This window comes from Drosophila ananassae, chromosome 3L, assembly GCF_017639315.1.
Source record: "Drosophila ananassae strain 14024-0371.13 chromosome 3L, ASM1763931v2, whole genome shotgun sequence".
Lineage (NCBI taxonomy): Eukaryota > Metazoa > Arthropoda > Insecta > Diptera > Drosophilidae > Drosophila > Drosophila ananassae.
The window spans coordinates 3940524-3963111 of NC_057929.1; the positions used below are offsets into that span (position 1 = coordinate 3940524).

General features: G+C 46.1%; 2 protein-coding genes across 3 annotated transcripts; both read left to right on the forward strand.

The window, feature by feature from the left end:
* Positions 1–1601: 1601 nt before the first annotated feature.
* On the forward strand, positions 1602–15633 carry LOC6495589. Its single transcript, XM_001959119.4, has 3 exons — positions 1602–1739; positions 11910–13918; positions 14252–15633. Exons 2-3 carry the CDS (start codon positions 11912–11914, stop codon positions 14777–14779), a joined length of 2535 nt encoding a protein of 844 aa, XP_001959155.1. The 5' UTR covers positions 1602–1739; positions 11910–11911; the 3' UTR covers positions 14780–15633.
* On the forward strand, positions 1647–10121 carry LOC6495588 (phosphatidylinositol 4-phosphate 5-kinase type-1 alpha). Of its 2 annotated transcripts, none has more exons than XM_032450036.2 (2): positions 1647–1739; positions 7137–10121. In XM_032450036.2, the coding sequence occupies exon 2, from the start codon at positions 7157–7159 to the stop codon at positions 9560–9562; it is 2406 nt and encodes an 801-aa protein (XP_032305927.1). In that variant the 5' UTR covers positions 1647–1739; positions 7137–7156; the 3' UTR covers positions 9563–10121. The 2 variants fall into 2 exon arrangements, with proteins under 2 accessions (XP_032305927.1, XP_001959154.1); XM_001959118.4 differs by lacking the exon at positions 1647–1739 and adding an exon at positions 4804–5755.
* Positions 15634–22588: the final 6955 nt, after the last annotated feature.

Genomic DNA, 22588 nt, shown 5'->3' on the forward strand with positions numbered 1-22588 from the left:
TCGATTTTAATTTGCTTACTCTGCTTTCTATGCATGTGAGTAGGTGCATACCTCCGCCCCCTGCACATTTCCAAGTGCTTTAACTACTTTCGCAAATTGGAATTTACGTCAAATTGGCAACAGCGTGGGCTGCTCTTAATTTTGCCTCTGCCATAGATGGTCGATCTATTGGCGCTTGATGGTGTTTGCTACAATTTCTCAATTGCCTAATTGCTGACGATGGGTATTAATTTTTCGGGTTACAAAACCCACTTTGTGCCATATTTCCGCTGTATCTCGACCCTGATCGATCACGAATCAGTCGCATTATGTTTCAATATTTACAATGGCCCTTAAAACTTTAAACTTTAAACGTTGCCCGCAATCTTATCAGGTATCGGCCGCCCAAAAGTGAACAAACTTGCGCAAGTTGCAGTCGAGTTTCGAAACGGAAATTCTCAATTCAAAAGGGGTTGAGAACTATCTGGAATAACTGACAGCAAACTGTGCAAAATTCAAATTTGCATTAAATCACAGAAACAATAACAAGGGTCCTAATCAAGTAACAAAATCTCAGGCAGCTGCGCATGCCCAGAAAGGAGAACACAAATCTGAGGAAAGGGAGATCTCACCTTTGGAAACGCTACCGAACAGCTGGGCTCTATTTTTAACTGATTGTGAGGGTTACAGAGAGCCATAGGGAGAGCTAGGGAGAGTGATAAGAAACGATATAGCAACGACAGCATAAACCACCACCAACTACTACAACAACTACCAGAAGTGACAAAGCGAACAATGCTCCGCATTATGCGAAGCGTGTGTACTTTATGATTAAACAAATAGTAGAGAAATGCCGAGGGAGACCTGGCAGTGAGAGAAAGCAGCTGCTGATAATGCTCTTCTACAGAGGTGTTACCTGGTATAGCCAGAAAAGGCTAAGTCTTCTGCTATATCATACTTTTTCCAAAAAAAATGATCGTTTTTTAGAGTAGGGTTCCTACAAAATCTTCCTAATTGTGAGATATAGTTTGATAAAGTATGAGTTTCTAAAAAAATGATGTATTTTTACTTTTAATAATAGAAAAATAGACAACAATTTGTTAATAATATATAAGATTTAACTCTTACATTTTACTTTCTAGAAAATTATATCTAGCACCAGATTCTCTTACATCAACTAAACCTTATAAACACTTATAATATAATATTAGCTAAAAAATGTCTTTTTCGAACTCATATACCCTAGAAGGGAAGGTTTCCAGCTGGAAAACGTCCAAACCGACAGCACTGCCACCATACTGGCCAGGTAACATGCCTCTCTCTGCACCACCACCGCACCACCATAGGTCGCCAGAGTCGAGGCCCAGTCGAGAGGTTCATTCGACTTCCAGCGCTGACAGAACGCAGACGCAACCGCTGCGATCACCGTGGGTTACACTCGTCTCGACTCGTTTCGTTCGGTTTCGCGTATTTAATAAGTGCCGCTCTTTGTGTTAACTGTTGTATAGTGTTGAACTATTTGAGCTTCTGCTTGTGGGTGCACCACCACCCACCACCCACCAACCACTATCCATAGCCCCACCCTCAAAGTCAAGTGTGTGGTGACCAAAAATAATCAAATGACACGTGCTTGAAATACTAAGTTTTGTATCTGTTAGTGACAAAAAGCCAAAAGGCAGCACAGAACCGAAGCGACAATAACAAAAGCTATCTTTGGGATTACCTCGGCATTGTTTATCGGCCATCGAGACAAGAAAACGGTAAGTTTTAGGCGCTATAAACTGTATATGGAGTGGCAGCAAAACAGATAACTGTTTACGGCCCCCTTTGACCCCAATAAGCTTATCAATAAACACAAATATTTAATATGATTCCTCATACATACGCCCCTTGTAATTACACCCCGCTTAAATACCCGCTCACCATATCACACATTTATTGAGCTCATAACCCAACTATGCCGCTTTATGATTTTATTTTGTTATTCGGAATTCCAAAAGGACTTTCTCAAAGCTGGGCTTTTATGACTCAGGAGCGTCCCAGCGTCGTCAGACCACATAATGATTTCTTCTCTTTGTGTTCGCTTACCCGGAATGTTCTTTATAACGTAGATCCCCCGGATGAGTCATGAGTGAGCTTTGTGGGGTGTGTGGTGCGAGCTTGGGGATACTACCTATTGGATAACTGCGAGATATAAATTGGGGGAGGTACGGGCTTGGGGACAGAGGTGAGTGATCAGCTTGATGGCTGGTGGGCCTTAGTCATCGCGTCTGGATAATATTAATTGGGTTACATAAGGAGCAGGTCTGGGGCTAGGTTGACAGATGTGGGCATCCGATCTCAAATGGAATTAACAATTCTCTATTTCTCTACTTGAGATTATTGCGGATAACTTTCCTCTAGGCGCTATACTTTCCTCTTTTCTATTTAGTGAAATATAATGATAATAATCAAGGGAGAGAACCACATAATTGCACTGATCCAATTCCATTGGGAGAGCCTTTGCGGTTCTGCGGGTAAGATGGATCCATTAGAGTGCTAAACACCGGCCATTACACCGGTCATCAGGAGAGGTGTTATTAAGAGCTGAATCCCAAACCAGTTCGAAGTCAGTCACCTGCGACGGCCGCTCTCCATTCGGATCGGATCGATATCAATGACAATTGGTGTCGATGGCAGCCGTGGAGCTGCCGTCGATTCTCCACCGGCAGCAGAGCCTGGGACGGGCGGCCACCGTTAGATGGCGAATGCCAGTGCCATGAAGATTGTCTAATTGAATGGGATTAGTCTTTAATTTGGCTTAGTTTATTGATTTTCGCGGGAAATACTGTAATGTGAAATGTCAGACAACGATGTGGTGGTGGGGCAGCATAACTGAACTGAATGCTATTCTATATTGGATGTGCCATTTGAAACAATGGCTGGATTCTATGGGAGAGCCATTTGTAAACTGTTTATGGTTAGTGAGACTTGAATAATTGGACCTTTTTAATGCAATTGCCGGGCGATTTTTTACATAATTAAATGATTGTTTAAAAACTGATTTATTATTTAATTGCTTGCCACTCGAATGACAACAATTAATTATGCAATAACAAAAAGATGGCAAATAAATAAATAATAATTTCATTATATCAATGCAACAGCTGCCAATGGAGAGCTGGATAGCTGGAGAGCTGAATTGGGCGGCAGGTTGGTGTACTCCTCCGGCAATTAAAATTTATTACGCTTATGTTGCATTTATTCCATTTTAATTTGTCGCTTAAATGTCAAAACTATTAAAATGATTATGGCCCGTGGCGGATTAATCAATGAAAGCTCTGGCTTGCTCTTTCCAATACTCTTTGATCCAGCACACCCCGGTTAATTAAGCTGCTGGTTGACTGACAAATAGGCTACGAAGGGAAATCTATAGGCTCTGTAACCTGTGGGCCTCCCTCCCTCTTGCATTTTTGTAACTTTCCCCCGTTTTTGGCCTCGTGATCAATTCGTTTCAATGCACTTTCCACTTTCCGGCCCCGCAACCCCAACCCGAAGTTAACACTTGAGCCCCAACTACCCGCCACTCGAATGGCATATTAACTTAATTATGATGATTAACATTTTCAGTGTAATTTTTCGTTTTTCGCTCACTGCTCCCAATGCCATTTTACGATGCAATTTCCAATATATTTTTTTTTACCGCAGTGGCTTTACTAAAGTGAATGTTTTCATTTTTAAGCCGCCCAGAACTTAAATTTATTATCATTTTTCTCTTTGATTTATTAATTATGGTATGGAATTCTGTCGATATCGGAGCATTATCTTTTCGGGTAAGCGATATGGGAAGGAGTACCGTTAATTGTTATTGAATCTATTTTTTGTTTCGGGCTTTGCACTGCATACATTATGTCTTTTTTATGTTTTTTTCTGATTTTTTTGATTTCCAAATTAATTGGCGGATTGTCCACACGTCGCCAGAACGAATTGGAAATGGCTGTTAGGACCAAACTCGTTTGCTGACAACTCTATTTGGCATTTGCATATGAATTTCGAATGCCTTTTGTGCTTAATTAACCATCCAGCTAGAACTTCCCCAGCACAACGAACTCACCAATTTAATTTTCTAGCGACTAGTGAGTTAAATTTACATTAATTTTTACACTATTAAACACACCCAATTAGGTGCAATTTGCGGCTGTTACTGCTCCGCCAGCAGCAGCAGCAGCCAGTACTGCTGCTCTTGGGCATTTGTAATGAGCCGTACTCGTCGTCGTCTCATCTCAGTTGTTTCCCTCCGCGGAACCGGATTGTTAGCTAAACATTTTTTACATTTCGCTTTGCCTACTAATGAGCGACGTCTATTAAAATTACCCACGGCCGGCCATAAATATCGATTAAGGGGCGGTTTTTCAATCAATTTAAACACGCCGCAGCCGATGGGCGGGGAGGTGGTAATGAGACAGCCACCCGCAGGAGACGGATGATACGTCGCAGGGTCAAGGACTAGGGACACGAATTTTTCCTTGGCTGGCTTCGGTTACTAATCCAATTAGAATTAGGCCGCCGGCGGCCGGGAAGTCGTCTTTGTGTGTATCCTAGGTGTTCCTAATTAGATTTCTTCTGGCCAGTCCGTTTCCTGTGGCAAAAAATTAAATTAATATTGTCGCGGGCATTTTTCTTTCTAAACAGGGAGACGAAACATAATTTATTTGAAGCTAAGCTGTAAGGCAATTTCGAATATAATAGCGTGTGGGCACTGATATTTTTTCCTCTAAGTTTTAAATAACAAAATGAAGCAGGCGCTGGATACAACGCCCTCCAATTTCAATAAAATTGTAACGTTTTTGAACGTTTTTCGAATTTGTAAAATTACTCTACATCGATCAAATGTAATTTTACACGTGTAGATTTTAGCCAGATGGCGCCACAAAATCGAATACAGTGAAGGCGTTAGCCCGTCATATGAAAGTCACCTGGCAACCCTAACTGAGCAAGCTGTTTGTAAGAGATCGGAGACGGTGACTCAACGTTCCCTTTTATAGATTTTGCTACAAAGAACTCCCATTCTTTTAGAAATTAAAGGAATTTTTAAAGAATAATTAATAAGGAGCTAAGCTGCGCGGACGGCAAACAGTCACACTGCGCGAACGACTTCGATAAACGATAGCCGCAATCGCAATCGAAAACTGTCGGATAATAGGCAACAAAAACAATTCGGTGAACAGCTGCGTTTTCTCCTCTGCCAAATTGTTTTCCGTCGGAAAAATCAAGGGGGCTTTGAAAATTGTGGACTTGTTCGCCGGGCGTCTCTAGATCGTGACTAGATCGGAAGCCAAGTGTTTTCCCTTGAGTGGGGTGACGATCAAGGGCGAAATGCGGCCGATTTAAAGTGAAATTAGCCGATTGCCGCACGACGACGTCACCGCCAGTCACAAGTACAATTAAGAGGAGCACACACACACACACAGGCACAGACGACAATCACATACCCACACACAGGCACGCAAACGCCCAGGTGCGCACAGACCTCATTGAGATTGTTGTAAATTATGAAAGCGATTTATCAACTGGAACTGGAAATCGGAAAGGCAGCAACAAGCTAGGAAGGAAGAGGAAGGAAAAACCACGGCAACAACAAAAGCACTGAGCACCCTCTTGATCGGCGGATACACAAAGAGAGAGAGCGGCGGAGAGAGAGAGTGCAAAAAACTATTTATTTTCGCTGGATATCGCTTCTCTCTATCGGCGAGTGACCTTTGGCGGCAGCGCAGTGTTTTCCCTCTAGCATTTCTGTGTAAGTACGCTAATTAATCCGCAAATAAAAAACGCAAAACGCTTTAATTGCAAGCTCATAACATACATAAGTGATGCTCCAAGGCAAAGTGGCAACCAGCAGCAGCAACAACAAGCCAGTTAACAGCTCTTCGAAGGTTAACAGACACATAACAGTGAATGTTAGAGCCATTACCTGGCCACTCAATGGAAAGATAGTTTCGAAAAGCTTATCCAAGATACAAGATACAAGATATTTTCATTCATCGAACAAACGTGCGAAAAAGTTTCCGTTGTTTTTTCCGATTGCCATGCGTGCGACAAATATTAAAAAGAAAAATATAAAAAGAGTCTCTAGACTCGAGGAGAATGATATATGGGAGGAGATGAATCTGTATCTCTGTATCTGTATCCATCCGCCAAGCGACAATCTACGAAAATAAACCCACACACGAGCCATCTGAATGGCCACTCCGCCCCATAGCCTATAGCGCCTATGCTTTGGTTTCAATTTCCATTTTTCACCAATAATACCGCACAACACACAACTCGCACACAAAAATAATGACTTTCCTATAATAATTTTGTGGATTTCGGTCTTAATTGTTTGCCATTGGCTTCTACACACAGAAAAAATAAGTTTTATTTATATGAAAATTGTTAGCAATGGTTAGCAAGTGGTGCTTCCATATATTGACTCAATAAATGCTGTGTTTATTGAAACTTAGAGCCCTTATTTGTCTTAATAATTGGCATCCACAATATCCATTTTATTGGCCACTTTTTGCACCAATTCAAAATCATGAAGCCGATTATCGAACAATAAAATAAATCGCTTCGGTGTACGCTCTCTGATGCATTCGAATGTATCTGTGGCAGTGTCTGTCGATTTTATTTAGGATTCCCATATGCAAACAATCAAAATTTTACGGTTTGCCTCTCTGGCTACTTGGCTACCTGTTCGTTTATGAATTTCCGAATCATTTTGAGTGATTTCCTCATGCAGTCGCAGTTTTGGAAGCGCTGTGGCCCCGAATTCCATTGCCGATAAAGGCTAATTGCTTGAGCTAGTGTTGTTGCTTATGGGGCTGCTCTCTCTATGAAGAGTAAACAGAAGATAAGCCGCACAATTCGTTGTGGATAACAGCTGCTGGTGCTGCTGCTGGGGCGTCTCTGGTTACTTCTGAGAAGCTTTTGTTGGGCTGGGTACGCAAAAATCATGAACGTACCGAACGTGACACTTGCGGGGCCCATGGCTTAATCACTTGCGAGCGACCGGTTCGCTTACTCATCCCACACATGTACATGCAATCATACCCACACCCATTTTGAGCTGCAATTGATGCGTTCTTGCCTTTACACAGTTTTAGAGGAACTGCAATAAGTTGCCTTCTCCTCCGCAGGGAGCAGAAATCGCCGAAAGATGGACACCGTTGTTGAGCTAGAGCTGGAGCCCGTTGGCAAGCAACAGGACCTGCCAAAGGACATACCCGAGGAGCCCCTCCAGTCCCAGGCGGAGAAGCCCTTGCAGTTGGAGAGAAAGAGCCTGCTGACGCCGGCGAAAACAGTGGTTGATGCGCCCACCACAACCTTTACGCTAAGAACCCCGTCGGGAAATTCCATTCAGGATCTGGAGAACACGCCCCTTACTCCCAAGACGCCCCCGGTACAGCCCGGTACATCCAGACAGCTTTTCACAGAGGCCGCTCAGGCGCATGGCGGTCGCGAGAGCACGGCGCTGCTCCAGCAAGAGCTCAACCACATAGCCGCCAGCCAGACGCCCGCCTCGCGGCTGAGAAGTGCCAGCTCCACCCTGGACGCGAGTGTGTCTCGGAATCCCTCCACCACGGGTGGCAAGCACGAGAAGAAGCTCGGTCATCGGCGCGTGGCAGAGGGTGGCGAGGTGACCTACAAGAAGATCCAGTCCAAGCAGATCATGGGATCCATTCAGCTGGGCATTCAGCACACGGTCGGAAGCCTGGCCAGCAAGCCAAAGAGGGACCTGTTGATGAACGACTTCTGGGAGATGGAAACTATAGCGTTTCCCCCAGACGGTTCATCGATCACGCCAGCCCACCACTACAACGACTTTCGTTTCAAGGTCTACGCCCCCATTGCTTTCCGGTACTTCCGCGATCTGTTTGGAATCGCGCCCGACGACTTCCTCATGTCCATGTGCGCCTCTCCGCTGAGGGAGTTGTCGAATCCGGGAGCTTCCGGATCCATATTCTACCTGACCGATGACGACGAGTTCATCATCAAAACTGTGCAGAAAAAGGAGTGTCAGTTCCTGCAGAAACTTCTGCCAGGCTACTACATGAATCTGTCGCAGAACCCACGTACCTTGTTGCCAAAATTCTTTGGCCTTTATTGTTTTCATTACAACTCGAAGAACGTGCGCCTGGTGGCGATGAACAATCTGCTGCCCTCCGACATCAAGATGCACGCCAAATACGACCTGAAGGGGTCCACGTTCGGTCGCCGGGCATCGAAGGCCGAACGGCAGAAGGCGAGTCCCACGTATAAGGACCTTGATTTCGCGGAGCATTACAAGGATGGTATCTTTCTAGAGCCGGACAAGTACGATGCGCTGATGCGCACCATCCAGCGGGACTGCATGGTGCTGGAGAGCTTCCAGATAATGGACTACTCGCTGCTGTTGGGCATCCACAACCTCGACTTGGCGGCCAAGGAGAAGCGCGAGGAGCGCATTTTGAGCGCGCGGGCCAAGTTCCAGCGCAAGGAGAGCGCTGCGCAGGGTCCTTCCTCACTGAACCATGACGACGACGCCCCCGAGGCAGACCAGAATCAGCTGCATGCGGTGGCCTCGTATGCCTCCATTCCAGGAACTTCGGGAGCAGCTGGTGGCACCGGCCTGAGCCGCTCGCGCAGCATCAACCGTCAGCGATTGGTGGCCCATTCGACGGCCCTGGAGTCTATCACGGCCGATATGGATGTTCCGCTCGAGGAGGACGAGGATGTGCCGGCCGGCGGCATCCGGGCCCGCTGTTTGAACAACCAGCGATTGATTCTGTACATCGGTATCATTGATATTTTGCAGTCGTACCGCCTGGAGAAGAAACTGGAGCACACATTCAAGAGCATCCTGTACAAGGGGGACACCGTCTCCGTGTGTCGGCCCTCGTTCTATGCGAAGCGCTTCCAGGAATCCATGGCGAATGTGTTCAAGAAGGCGCCCACATTTAGTCTGAAACATTCCCCTTCGAAGCGAAAGACCTCGACCACTCTGCTGCGCTCCCCAGCCCCGATCTTTACACCGCAGAGCACGCCGATGGGCTTGCGGCAGCCGGTTCTGGCCATGCCCTCCGGAATGTCAACACCGCCGCCTCCCTTCGAGGACATCTCCGAGGAGGACATAACCGCGACACTAACCAACACGTTGCCGGGCAATAGCCCAACGAACCACCAACCCGAGAGTCCGACAGTCCGGGCAGGTGTGAGCCATGGCACGGGTGGCAGTGGGGAGCCCAGCAGCAACTACCACTCCCAGAATTCGTACGACAGCTCCGGGCAGACCGGAAGTGGTCGAACGAGCGACTACAGTGACGACGACGACTCCACAGACACTGGCGTGAGTGGATCGCGGTCGCCGCTGCATCGCGGCCGTCGCCTAACCAAGACCAGTGTCCAGGTCACGTCGGTGGGCTATGTGGAGGACGTGGAGGAGCCGCCAGCGGGGCAAGTGGGGGCGGAGAAGACGCACGCCGATGTCAACGGCATGGCCAAGATAGTGACGAGTACCAAGACGGCCATTATCGAGGCGCAAAAGTACACATCGACGCTCGTAGTGAACGACTTGCCGCACTGATCGGGGCGGCCAGGGGACTCCAGTGAAAAGGGTGAAGGGGGCGGGAGGACGATATTTATGGCTCATCTGTGGTTGTATGTGTGTTTGCAAGGTGTAAGCGCCACTCCAAACAAAAATACTGTATTTTGGCGGCAGCGCAACGCTCGTTTATCTTGATTAAACACAAAAACCAAAAACGAATACGTATTCGATATTAAAATTTATGTGGCGCCTGTGCTAATTGACTGCCACCACCCACCAACCTACTCCCTATGTCTCGTTTTGCGAGGAGGTCCTTCCTGCCCATTAAAATTCATAATTTCACTTCTTTATACCATTCTGTATTTTGTGTTCTTCGAATGTGGCCTTTACTGAAGATGGTTTTTTTTAGTTTTTTTTGAAAATTGTTGTGCACGAACCCCAAAATACTTAAACGAAATTGAACTAGGAAAATTAAAGTCTATGATATATTACGATTTGTGTATGTTGCTGTATTATAAAGTGCGTTTACATAATCTAAGATGCTCATCATGTATATAACGAGAATAAACATACGTATATAAATATTTTACTCCCTCGACTTGCTGTTTCTGTTTCTGTGTCCAGTTTTTTGGGGGCAGATCTCTCTCTGACTCTGCGGTTGACCATAAATCACTTAATGATTTTCAATATTGGTTTTAAGTACCGTTAATTTTAATCGCCTTGCAGCATTGTTAAGCCCCATCCGGCTAGCCGGAGATGGAGATCCTGGCAGCAGCGTCAATTGTCCAATATTTACAGTGGCAGCGAAAAGGATTTTTCGCCCCTGACTGCTCCTCTGGTCTGGTGGACTGGAATTTAAATTGGAGCTTGGCCGGCAGAGCTCTCCATTAATTAGTCCATGGTCAGTGGACGGTGCTTTTAATTTGTATATCCTGTAATTCGATATTTTGCATGTAGTTTAAGCTTTTTGAGCCTGGGATGGGGTTTCAAGGATGCCAACCTTTATTAAAAATATTTTGGAAGAGTTAACTTGAATGTATATTTTTCAAATATGCAGATATGGAATCCATAATAATTAATATTAAACGACAAAAAAATATAAATATTTGTGTGAGTTTTTACTGCGACTTTTGTACTAATTGAATATAATTTTAATGAATTGCTTAATGAATTCAATAAATAAATGTGTAAAAAGGCAGTCAGAGCGAAATTAAAATAGTTGAACGCTTATTTAATGCATTTTGTTTACTTGAAACAAGCACTTTGTCAATATTTATTCGGCGACGGGAAAAGAGCACTCGCCATCCGCCATCCGTTGACCGGGGCAGGTGCGAGAGGTCAGGGTTCAGTGGGCGTGTAAAACGGAAAAATAAACTGTCCCACTCATGCATAACACAAATAGTAGCACACTCTCTATATCTTTGAGCCCTATTACTACCATATATATATATTATGTAATTATGGCCAAAGCAAAGTTTCATAAATATGTAAGCTGGAAAGTGCAAAAAGCATTTAAAATTAAACAAAATAAAACACAAGTTCGGTTTGCGATGTCGCATGAAAATTGTTTTGCAGCATAATTAGTTTATTCCATTTGCATAATAGAGACTGAACTGGATGTTGGATGCTGGATGGTGGTTGGTTTTGGCCATCACCTCATCACCCAAACCCCCCTAACAGAAAATCATTTGCATTTCCAGAAGCTGCGTGCCAGGTGGTCGCCGGTTGCCAGTAGCCCCCCAGTCTTTGCCCTCATAACTCCACAGATTTTGTCTGTAAAATCTGCATAAATGGCCACAATTTGGGGCATTCACATCAATTATTTAGAAATTATTGCACAGTAATGCATGCTGTGGGGTGGCCCCCAGTCCCACTGCTTGGCACCCAGCCATATGCCAAATTTCATTTTGATGGCCCAAAACTTGGACTCCAAGTATAGCTGGCCCTGCTTCTTAAATTGTCCAACTCGAACTGAGAATTTTCAACAGAAATCTGGTTCTCGGGTTCAGCAAGGTCAGAGCTGAATGGCAGGTGCTGGAGCGGGGTGGAAAATGTAACATTTCATTGATTAAAATAATGATTTGTATCGCTGGGCGGAAATTTAATTTTTTTGCAACGGATATTAAGCCAATGTTCAGGCATGTGTGGGTGTGCTGCTCTGCTGTGCTCTGTCTGCCTCTCCTCGTGGCTCCCCCATCTGCCTTTCCGCAGCTCCGGTTCAAGAGGAATGACCTTTCGGGGTGGCCCGGAGGACCAGCTATGAATTCTGACCAGCCAAGCGGCAATTGCATTAAATTTTATGAATTTAAGCCCGTTAATCGAATGACTCCAATTTATTTTTTATTTAAATGACACTATTGACTCTTCTCTTTCTCTTTTTTTGCAGACATGTCCTTTCAACGAAGCTACAGCAAGGTCTGGTGGGGATCGGAGCAGTCCTCCCTCACCAGCGGGGGCTTCTACTCCAGCTACAGCAATGGTGGCATCGCCTACAATCAACGGCAGCCCACTTCCCTCGGCCACCTCGGCAATCTGTCCTGCATCCAGGAGGTCGAGGACGAGCAGAACAGCTCCAAGCTCTCCTGGCACAAGCACGATAGTCCTGGCAGTCTGCGGAGTCAGGACTCTGGCTTCTCCGACAATGAGGAATCACATCAACTCCAGCATCAGCAGACATCCCCTCAGTCACCGCAGTCGGTCAAGCAGCAAACGCCCACTGCCACGCCCACTTCTGTCAAATCAGTGGCCACGCCGCCCACTGTGGTGCGTCGGGTGGGCAACTCATCCTTCTACTCGCCGCTGATTAGCGTCTCCCGTCGCATCTCCTTCACTAGCGGTCAGTTGACGCCGAAATCGAAGTCCGTAGAGGAGGATGCGGAGGACGCCGAGATGGTGGCTAGCCGCAGTCGCCTGTTTGAGCAGCTGGATAGCATGAAGCTGGACGATGAGGCACCGGAGGAGAGGAGCGAGCTGGACGCCACCCCACCGAAGCCGGCTTTGAGGCGTCGGCGGCGTTTGATGCGGAAATCCAAGCCAGATCCGGAGGAGGCCTCCGCCAGTGAGGAGGAGGTGGTTATAGCCCCTCCGCCAGCCTATAACAACGAAACGGTATATCTGGGCGAGGCTCCACCGCCGTACAACAACGAAACCGTGACTTTCGGAGCCGCGGATCAGGATGAAACCCTCCAGATGGCCCCCTCGCCGCTGAGGCTTAGCTCCCTGAGATTTACGGCGAGTACCAGCACTCCCAAGAACCGCCCGAGGATTGCTAAGAAGCCAAAGAAACACCCGGAGCCCGTGGCCAGCTGGATGACGGAGCAGCGATGGGCCGGCGAGCCGGAAGTAATGTGCACCCTGCAGCACAAGTCCATCGCCCAGGAGGCGTACAAGAACTACACGATAACCACCAGTGCGGTCTGCAAGCTGGTCAGGCAGCTCCAGCAGCAGGCGCTCTCCCTGCAGGCCCACTTCGAGCGCAGTGAGCGGGTTCTGGGCGGATTGCAGGCCAGTACCCTCCCGGAAGCCCTGTCTGGAGCCACCCAGTTATTGTCCCACTTGGACGACTTCACCTGCACGCTGGAACGACGGGGAATATTCTTCAACGATGCCCGGATCGAACGTAGACGCTACGAGCAGCACTTGGAGCAGATTAGGACCGTGAGCAAGGACACCAGGTACTCCCTGGAGCGGCAGCACTACATCAATCTGGAGTCCCTGCTGGATGATGTCCAGCTGCTGAAGCGGCACACCCTGATCACCCTGCGCCTGATATTCGAGCGCTTGGTGCGCGTCCTGGTGGTCAGCATCGAGCAGAGCCGCTGCGATCTTCTGCTGCGCGCCAACATCAACATGGTGGCCACCCTGATGAACATCGAGTACGATGGCTTCGCGTCCCTGTCGGATGCCTTCATTCAGAACGAGGCGGTCCGCACTCTTCTGGTGGTGGTTCTGGACCACAAACAGAGTTCCGTGCGGGCTTTGGCGCTCCGGGCTCTGGCCACGTTGTGCGGTGCCCCGCAGGCGATAAACCAGCTGGGCAGCTGCGGTGGCATCGAGATCGTGAGGGACATCCTGCAGGTGGAGTCCGCGGAGGAGCGGGGTGCCATCGAGCGGCGGGAGGCTGTCTCGCTACTAGCCCAGATCACGGCTGCTTGGCACGGACCGGATCACCGGGTGCCTGGCCTGAGGGACTGTGCCGAGAGCCTGGTTACCGGACTGACTGCTCTGCTGCAGCCGGAATGCTGTGCCCAGACACTGCTCCTCTGCGCCGCCGCTTTGAACAATCTGAGCCGGATGGAGGTCACATCGCATTATTCCATCATGTCCAACGAGGCCATCTTCCGATTGATAGACACCCTGGAGCACCAGGACTGCGGCAACAGCGTATTTCTCTATGTAAGTATCCGAAAGATAAAAGATTCTCACTATCAACCTTCAATATTTATAAAAATCCAAAGTAATTGTGGACAATAAAGCTTAGTCTGACCTTGAAGGGATTCCGGGATGGATCAATATTCCGGCGTTTTGTTTTTGCCAATTTTATTGAAAGCTTTCCGGGTGCTGGCTCGTAAAATTTATTTGTGCATTTGCAAACCAATTTTTTCACAATCTTGGCCACAATTTTTCATGGGGCCAGCCGCACATGCACAGACATATATGTGGGGATCCTGAGTTGCTTATTTTTTGCTCATCAACATCTCCCCCTTTGCTTTATTTCGTTTCGTACAGGAGCAAATCGTTGGGATGCTGCACAACATGTCGCTGAACAAGAAGTGCCACAGCCACTTGGCCAACGGCATCATCATAAATTTCATCACGTCCGTATACCAAACGGAATTTTACAAGACCTACGGATCACGTGCGGAGAGCGATGCCCAGCGCCGCAGCATCAAGACCATCCTGCACACGCTGACGCGCCTGGCCAGCGATTCCCCGACCCTCGGAGCAGAGCTCCTGGAGCAATGGCATCTGCCGGACCTGCTGCGTCAATCTTTGGCCCTCAAGCCGACCGCCGCTAGCCAGTCGCTGGACCACTCCGGTTACGGCGGGGATATATCGCAGCTGGCGCGACAACTTCTGGGTGCCCATCAGCAGGAGCAGCTGCTGCTGACCACTGCAGGGCCGGCGACCAGTGGCGCTTTCTCCAGTGGACACCAGACGCCCGAGGCTCAGACCAACAACTCCAAAACGAAGGCCAAGACGTCCTCAGCAGCGTTGCTCAAATTCAATTTAACACGTCAGGAGAGTTTCGTCTAGTTTGCACCACCTGAGAAGTGGGTGGAGGAGGATGTGGTGGAGCCTAGAACTGAGCACGTCCTCGGACCGGACACAAGCCGGAAGCTCAGACGTGCGTCAAGTGTTATTACTTTGTCTAGGATGTTGCGTGACCCGTTTGGAAGCGCTTTCGCTCTCGCACTCGATCCTGGCCCCGTTTTATCCTTGTCTGGTGGATGTAAACGAAGTAATTTTTATATTTCCACCCAGGCAAACAAGACAGGACGAAGGCAGGAGACCAAGGCCAACCGGAATAAATAGAAATACAATTTTTGCTTAGTTATTTTTTCAATTCTCTTCTATTTTTTTGTTTTTTTTCTGATTGCTTGTGTTGCCGAGGAAACTTTGGTATTCTTGTATGCTTATGACAAAAATGCTCTTAAAGTCCTTTCCATCTCGGTATTCAGATTCGTTTTATATTTTTATTCAAAGCGAATGCATCTTTGACATTGTGCATTCTCATTGTAAATATTTTCCCATACCCATACACAATCCCAATCCCTATTCCCCATTCAATTGAATGGAATGCTCCCGAAAACGAAACCCATACGGCTGGCAACTTAAAAACCAAAAACTTTGAAATTTCCTTAGATGTCGTAGAAGTTATTTGTGCCAAATAAAATGAGAAAAGATATGCAAACAATTTGTTTGTTCTGTACTTAAAGCAATTGTATTGCACTATGTTGTATTATAACTACCATATATTATATGTCTATATCTACGCTTACCACTACTGTGTGTAGTTAGCATTAAGTTCATTATAAGATTATTAATTCAAATTATGCTTTGATTGAAGTTAAGTCCTTAAAATAAATCCTTTATGTGTGGACGAAAAAAGTGTATTTTCATTGGGAGAAATGTGATGTCAACTGGAATGCAGTTGATTAAATCATTGCAGACATTAATTTAAGGACAAAGGATGGCCTGAAAGCTAAATGTTACTTTCTCCAAAGGACAATCTCTGCCATGTCTGCCTTGGAATCAAAGCATGTAAAGTACACTTTTATGCAAAACTCTCCTTTAAAATAACAAGGAATTACAGTTTAGTACAAGCTTGTCCTGTTATCCTTTCACCTGACACACTTTTTCAGCCATTTTTCTGTCGACACTCTCCCATCGACTGTGACCACACAAAAGTAAATACCGCATCCGATCATCTTGGCATGCAAATCCACAGATACCCACTGCCTTCGACACTCCAGCATTTTATCTAACATTGGGAATCGGAGCTTAGCACTCGGGAAGTGTTGTGTGTCTTGGAGTGGGTGTGGGTTGAGTGACAGGAACAATAGAGGAAGGATGCTCTACTTAAGCCTGGCACATACCGTATTAAGTTTAAGGAGAGAACTGCCTTCCTGCTTTTATGAATTTATTCTGGAAAACTTATTAATTGATAAATTGCTATACCAGAAACAGACTTCAATTTCTCTACTCGGATAGCACATATACTACTGCTAAGCTAGAGTCAGACTGACTCTCTTTCGTATCAGAGCCAGGAAGAGTCCTTGTTTTCTCATAAAGCTGCTCCCCCTACCCACTACTCCCAACTCGATATCCGAATCAGGCATAAACAAGTTCTTTAGAGTAGATTGAAGTTTTATAATGTTGGCATATTTTGCATGGCTGAGCCCGGAATGAGGCAAGATGCTGTATCCCAGATCCTGGATGCCATGCCATCCGAGTGGGTTGGTTTGAGTTCCCATTGAAATATGCCACCCTGACGAGCCGGAAGGTGGAATCTTGACTCCGAGCTCGGTTGCTGGTTGGCGGCATGCGGAATGGCCGACTCGGATCCAAAGTGTTGCGGCATTTGATGCCTTCGCATACATGTGTCTCGGTGTATTAAAGCATGTATGAGTGAAGCTTGTGGAAGGAGCACCAGCTCAGCCGGAGGTGAACACAGGATATAGACAATAAAATGGACTGGAAAAGTCTTTCCAAAATATTTAAGCCACAAATTTTAATATTTGGAAGCTCTCTAATATTTTTAATTTGGAACTATAAGTAATCCTCTGTCACGGAGCCATCTCTGGTGTTCGGGGCATTGACAGACCGTCGTCGGGAACGACCCATTGACCTCGGCTCCAGTCTAACGCCCGTTTATCGTGGCCGGCTTATCTATGGATGTTTTGTAGGTAAGTGGCGGAGGCGCCCCGAATCGTTTTAGGGAGGTGGGATGGGGGTGGCAATGTGGTAGCACTGGCGTTGCTTTCATGATTTTTATGGCATTTGTTGGTGGTGCAGGAAGTGCCTTTAGTGATTTCCGCATGCGGCCAACTCGGTCCTGTTTACACAGCGAGCATATTGCGGTTGACACATTTTGTGCGTTTATGCTTTTGAAATGTGTTCGCTTTTCCGTCCTTTCTTTTCTTTCCCAGCCACTTTTTTTTCCCACTGACTTTAAAGTACCAACTCCGCAGCCATGCAGGAATAAAAATGCTTCAGACAAAACGCCATGAAAAATGCATGCCCCGGGGAAAGGCATGTGTGGCAGGAACGGGTGCAGAGTTGGGTGTTAGTGGAGCGTAAACAATCGATTTCTGAAATATGTAACTATGGGCCAGAATAGTTTGCGGCCAGGACGGAGGGAGGGCTCGGCTAGGCTACTTCTTGTGTCATAATTAGGGCCTTGGCACGTGCTCTGAACGGCAACGCGGCGATAACGGTGGCCCGAAACTTTTCGCACTACTATCAACAGCTAAAAGCGTTAAAAGTTGCAACTTGGGCGAAAGTTGCACCTCCGAAGCGCCGCCAGTGCAACAATGATGGCACAACAGTGGCAGCAGCAGGAGTACCAGGAGTGCCAGGAGCACCCCTAACAGCAATCAACAAAAGTGAAGTTACTCTGACAGGAGCTTAGTTTTATTTTTGTATTCTTTAGGAGGAGTTTTTATTTATTTTATTTGGCCCATCAAAATAACCACAGAAAAACCATTAATAAGCACTCTGTGTTTACCTAATTGGTGTAATTTATTTATAGGTTTTATGAATTATTAAAAGCTATTTGAATGAATAGGTAATGCGGGCTATTGTGTTTAGCGGTCTATTTTTTCAGTCCAAATGCAAATTAAATAATTAGCTGGAAATAGTTGTTTCCTTTAGGCAGACAGAGCTGGTTAAGTGCTTCCGTTTATTGGCATAAGGATGAGTCAGCTGGCGGCTATTAGACTCGGCGAGGTGCATGCCCTATCTGGGAGATAGTAAGGCCTGACCTGGGATAAGTTTTTATGGGACTCCGCCATGCTGGCTGCACCATAGGCACTTACTGGGAGCAGCCTCTTGCGCTCGTCCTGTGAAAGCCAAGGACATGCAGGATGTGAGAAGTGCACTTAAATGCAACTCCTTCTATGTTTTTCTTACATACTCTTCTTTTTTTTTATTTTTGAACTGCCAGCTTATCAGGCTTTAGCCGCAGGCTTACACAAACACACTCACACTATAACGTGTACACACACAAACAAGCGGAAGGACTGAAAGATTTACTCAAGCTTCAGGGACTTCAGTGCAATTAGGATAAAGCGCGAAGTGCTGGGCTTTGGGCTCTGGGTCCTGGGCCCTGGGCTCTGGCTCCATTTTGATGCGGCCATAAACGAGTTGTCATTATTAATGCCAATGCCAGTGCCAGGGCCACACCTCCTCCAACCTCCAACCGCCAACCCAATCGACCCACTCGACCCGCCCAATAAACCAAAGCATTATTAACTGCCCGCCGAAAGTGTGGAGAATGGATTGCGTATACGCAACGTGTCCCACGAGTGGCAACTTTTGCCGCAGGCTGATGGGCCAAATCCTCTGGCATTATCATGCGATTATTAGCCAATATTTTATTTCGCACCATTTCTTACACGCACACATAAGCATACGCATTACTTTGGCTCCGCTCTTGCCAGAGTCATAAATTTTTATTTGTTGCAGCAAAGGGTTGTAAAGCGTCGCCATTATGTTTGCTATTTCATGTGTTTTTTTTTTTTCGCTTTCGACCCCGACTTTGATTCCTGGCCCGCCCTGGATATTTTTTGGTGTTATTTGCCAGCGCACAGACGTGCACAAGATGCGTCAAAAAAATTGGAGGATATACTGCTGTAGTAGGGTGTGGGAGGGATCCACGGAGGACTGTGGATCGTCGGCCCGTGGGCTGGGCGTGGCAGCTGAATTTATGGCCGCAAATTGATTGTAAGTGCATAACGAAAACTGGAGAATTTCCGACTGTTTCTGTTTGATTCCTGTTCGAGTGGAATGCGAATATTTCGCAGGCATTGTTTTTGGCCGAAAGACAACAAGTTAGCACGAGGCTAGGGCCGGTTAAGGGAGGTAGATGGTGGCAATAGGCTGAGCACCCTTGGCATGGCCACAGAAACAATCCGCAATTCGCAGCAATTGGTTTTGCCATTCGTTTTGTCAGTTTTTAGCATTGCCGTTAAGCGATTCAGGACGAATCAGGACGATTACAGAATCGAAGAGTGAGGAGTCCTAGAGTTATGTTGTGTGTTTGCCACAGTTGTGTCAAGATATGAAACGAGACAGGCAAACAGCTTCATTGTTGCTCAGCTCACTGTTTATTGTATTCTTTTTCTCCGCCTGCCTCGTTTTGTTTTTCATTTTTCGTCTGTTGTCCTGCTGTATCTGAAGCTGAAAATGCATATTGAAAATTGTGCAAACAAGACTGCCAGAATGCAGTCAATTTTCCGTTGTGTTGTGTTTTCTTCGGCTTGCTTGTCATTGGCAACTGTCTCTCTCGCCCTTTGTTTTGCCACATCTGGTTGCAGTAGCAACATCACCGACCCAAGTCCTTTTCCTCCGCCACATCCCTCTGCTGTGCAGTGTCCTGTTTCAAAAATTGACACATTGAGCGATGAGGTTTGGTTAATGTGGCCAGCATCAGGACGAACTGGGGATGGGCTTGTAAATAATTGCAAATACTAACAGGTCCTTGGCATAAAAGGCTTCCAAGCTTCTAAATTAGGGTTGGCATTTTTGGGTTTCAGTTTCTTTTTTAATAAAAAAAATATATTTATTCTAGACACTCTTATTTAACTTTAAATTCCTGATCCTTAGAGACCAGAAAAAATTATAATTATAAGAGGAAACTCTGTTTTGTGGGCATTATTTTAACCCATAATAGAAGCAGAAACATGAAAATATATAAAATTAAATTGGATTAAAAATATTTGAGTATAATCACAAAATTATCAATTATTTTGTGTTGGTAAAAAAACCGCATTCCCTGTGGCTTGCTGTGGATGTTTTGAATGCCCATTAGATTGTATTCTATCTCAATTAGCGTAAATATTTTGCGGCTGCCACGACCGTAGACATTGCAACAGTCAGTGCCACTGCCATTGCCAGTTTTAGGATGGTGGGGGTAAAGTCGTTAGCCCGAGGGCATAGTGGCATGGAATTGAGGAAGCTGCTGCCCGGCTGCCCGACTGTCCGTCTGACGATGCATTTGCATTGCTACAAAGTAAATTTGACGCTATGACCCCTCGCTTCTCGTTTCTTATTTGCTCGGCAAATGCTTTTTCTTTCGTTTGCCCACACACCGACAGGAAAAAATAAAATAGCCAGCTGCGAATCCTTTTTGTGGAATTCCTATCACAAACATTTGAAGAGGCTTTTAGCAGAGCACGGGCAAAAATCAATTGCAAACGCATTAAAAATTGTGCAAAATTAATGACATCATTAGCAGTTTTCGTCATGCTGCCAGGGGGTTGAGTGCCAGGCATTAGAGTGGTGGACGCTGGAGGAGGAGGAGATAAAGTTGAAGGCCACTGGAGTTTGTCATTTGTCAAATGCAAATGGAACAAATCCCGACCCGTCCGGCGCTGATGGCGATTTGAGTGAGCCAGAAATGAATGCATGTAATGAAAGCTAACAAAACATTAGAGCCGCAAACACACAAACATAAACATACGCAGCACGTAGGCCAAAATCGGTTCCAGCCTGGTCCAGGGTCCAGTGTCCGTGGGTCCCGGCCTGAGTCCGAGCCCTGACAGCTGATGCTGATGACGGACGTGACAGCTGAACAAAGCCCGTAGACCCTGCCACGACCCCGAGCCCCGGAGAGTAGGCAACCGAAATGAATTCTTTATATGAAAAGGTTTTCTTTTTTAAATAAATGAATGCGCCGAGCCCCAAAATCACACGGCGGGCGGAAAGTTAAAATTGTTGGCCGCCACAACAACAGGCGGCCGACTCACAAAAGGGAAGTGGGCGAGTGAATCAAATGGAAAGTTTTGGCCAACCGTGTGTTTTAGCCACTTTGGGGAGAGCTTATTCGCTAGCAGATCCTGTCGGGATGAGGCCTGAAAATAGTTGTACATATTTGCAACTGTTTTGTAATCTATTTGAAGCAAACTCATAGTTCCAAGGACATTCAGTTGTCCGAGTTGGTTTGCCTCTTAGCCTGGCTAATGGAGCTAGTGTGTTTTAAAGTCGACTCACTCGAATTGGGGCCTGCGTTAAGAGATTACCAAGCCGAGAAAGTTCAACAAAGCTTTGCACTCACACTACGGACAGGGCTCGCTAATACTTTGTGAGTCTGTCTGTGTCTGAGATCCTGGCACAGGTGGTCAGCAGTGGCAAGCAAATGATGTCAGCCATTACAATGCAAGAGTCAAAAGTTGAATTTTAATCAAAAGAGGTGCAAAAAAGTGAGTGGGGAGTGCAGCCCACAGAGTCACAAAGAAAGAGGCCACATGTTGTCTCTACGATTGTGGGTATTTGTGTTGGTTGTGGGTGTGTTTTTGTGAGTGTGTGTGTCTGTTGGTATGAGTGGCCAGCATGATTAATGAGACGGTGTTGAACGTTTGCTTGACATGAGCCAGCCACACACAAAAGCCACACTCCCTCCACAATCCTGGCGGAATCCATGTTAGTGTGCAACAGAAAATTGAAACCGACCATCGACCGACTGCAGGCGACGTCGCTCAATTTGTTAGCCTTGAGCTGGCTCCTCGGTTCAATTGTTCAATTTGTGGAAAATACTCTTAAACATGAACTACACAGGGAAATAATCGTAACATGTTTGAGCAGTTTACTTCAATCAGTATAGAAATGAACCAATAGCGGCGGAAAAGCCTCTATCACACATTGTTTTTCAAACTTGAACATTTATTTTTCTAACTATTTAACCGGGTTTTGTGTTATTTTTCCCATGTGTATACGATTAAAGCATTTTGGGGACTGCGACCTTGCCGGATTTAGTTGAAATTGAAACCCGAAACGCAGACAAATAATAATATTTGCCTAGCCTCAAAAGCCCTAAACTGGCAAACAGGCCCATTTCCCCAGTTCTGATCTGATTCTCCAAACTCGCACACACTCAGAGGCATATTATATACACTGATATGTGTGTTATTCAAGTTAAATTTACTTAAAACTATCAACAGAGAGCGAACACAGCTGGATTTTCCCTCGTCTTTACGTATCAATTTTATAACCCAGGACCAAAGAACAAAATCATAAAATACAAAATGAAAATAGAGCAAGGAATGGGAAAAAAGGGGCATGCCATGCATACACACATACTTACATACATATATCCCTGAAAGGACGAGAATAGTGAAATCGAAGTTCGATAATTTATTTTCCTGCCATTCCAAGCGATTTCTCTCATGCGGCGTAGTACATTTATTACTTATGCTAAGGAGCAGCAGCCTCCTCTCACTCGCACACAGGACTCACAGGATATACATATATTACATATATATGTCGACCCTGGCGGGTGAGAGTGTGTGGCATGGCATTGGCACGGTAGCTGAAAGTTGCATGCCTCGGATTATATATGAGTGC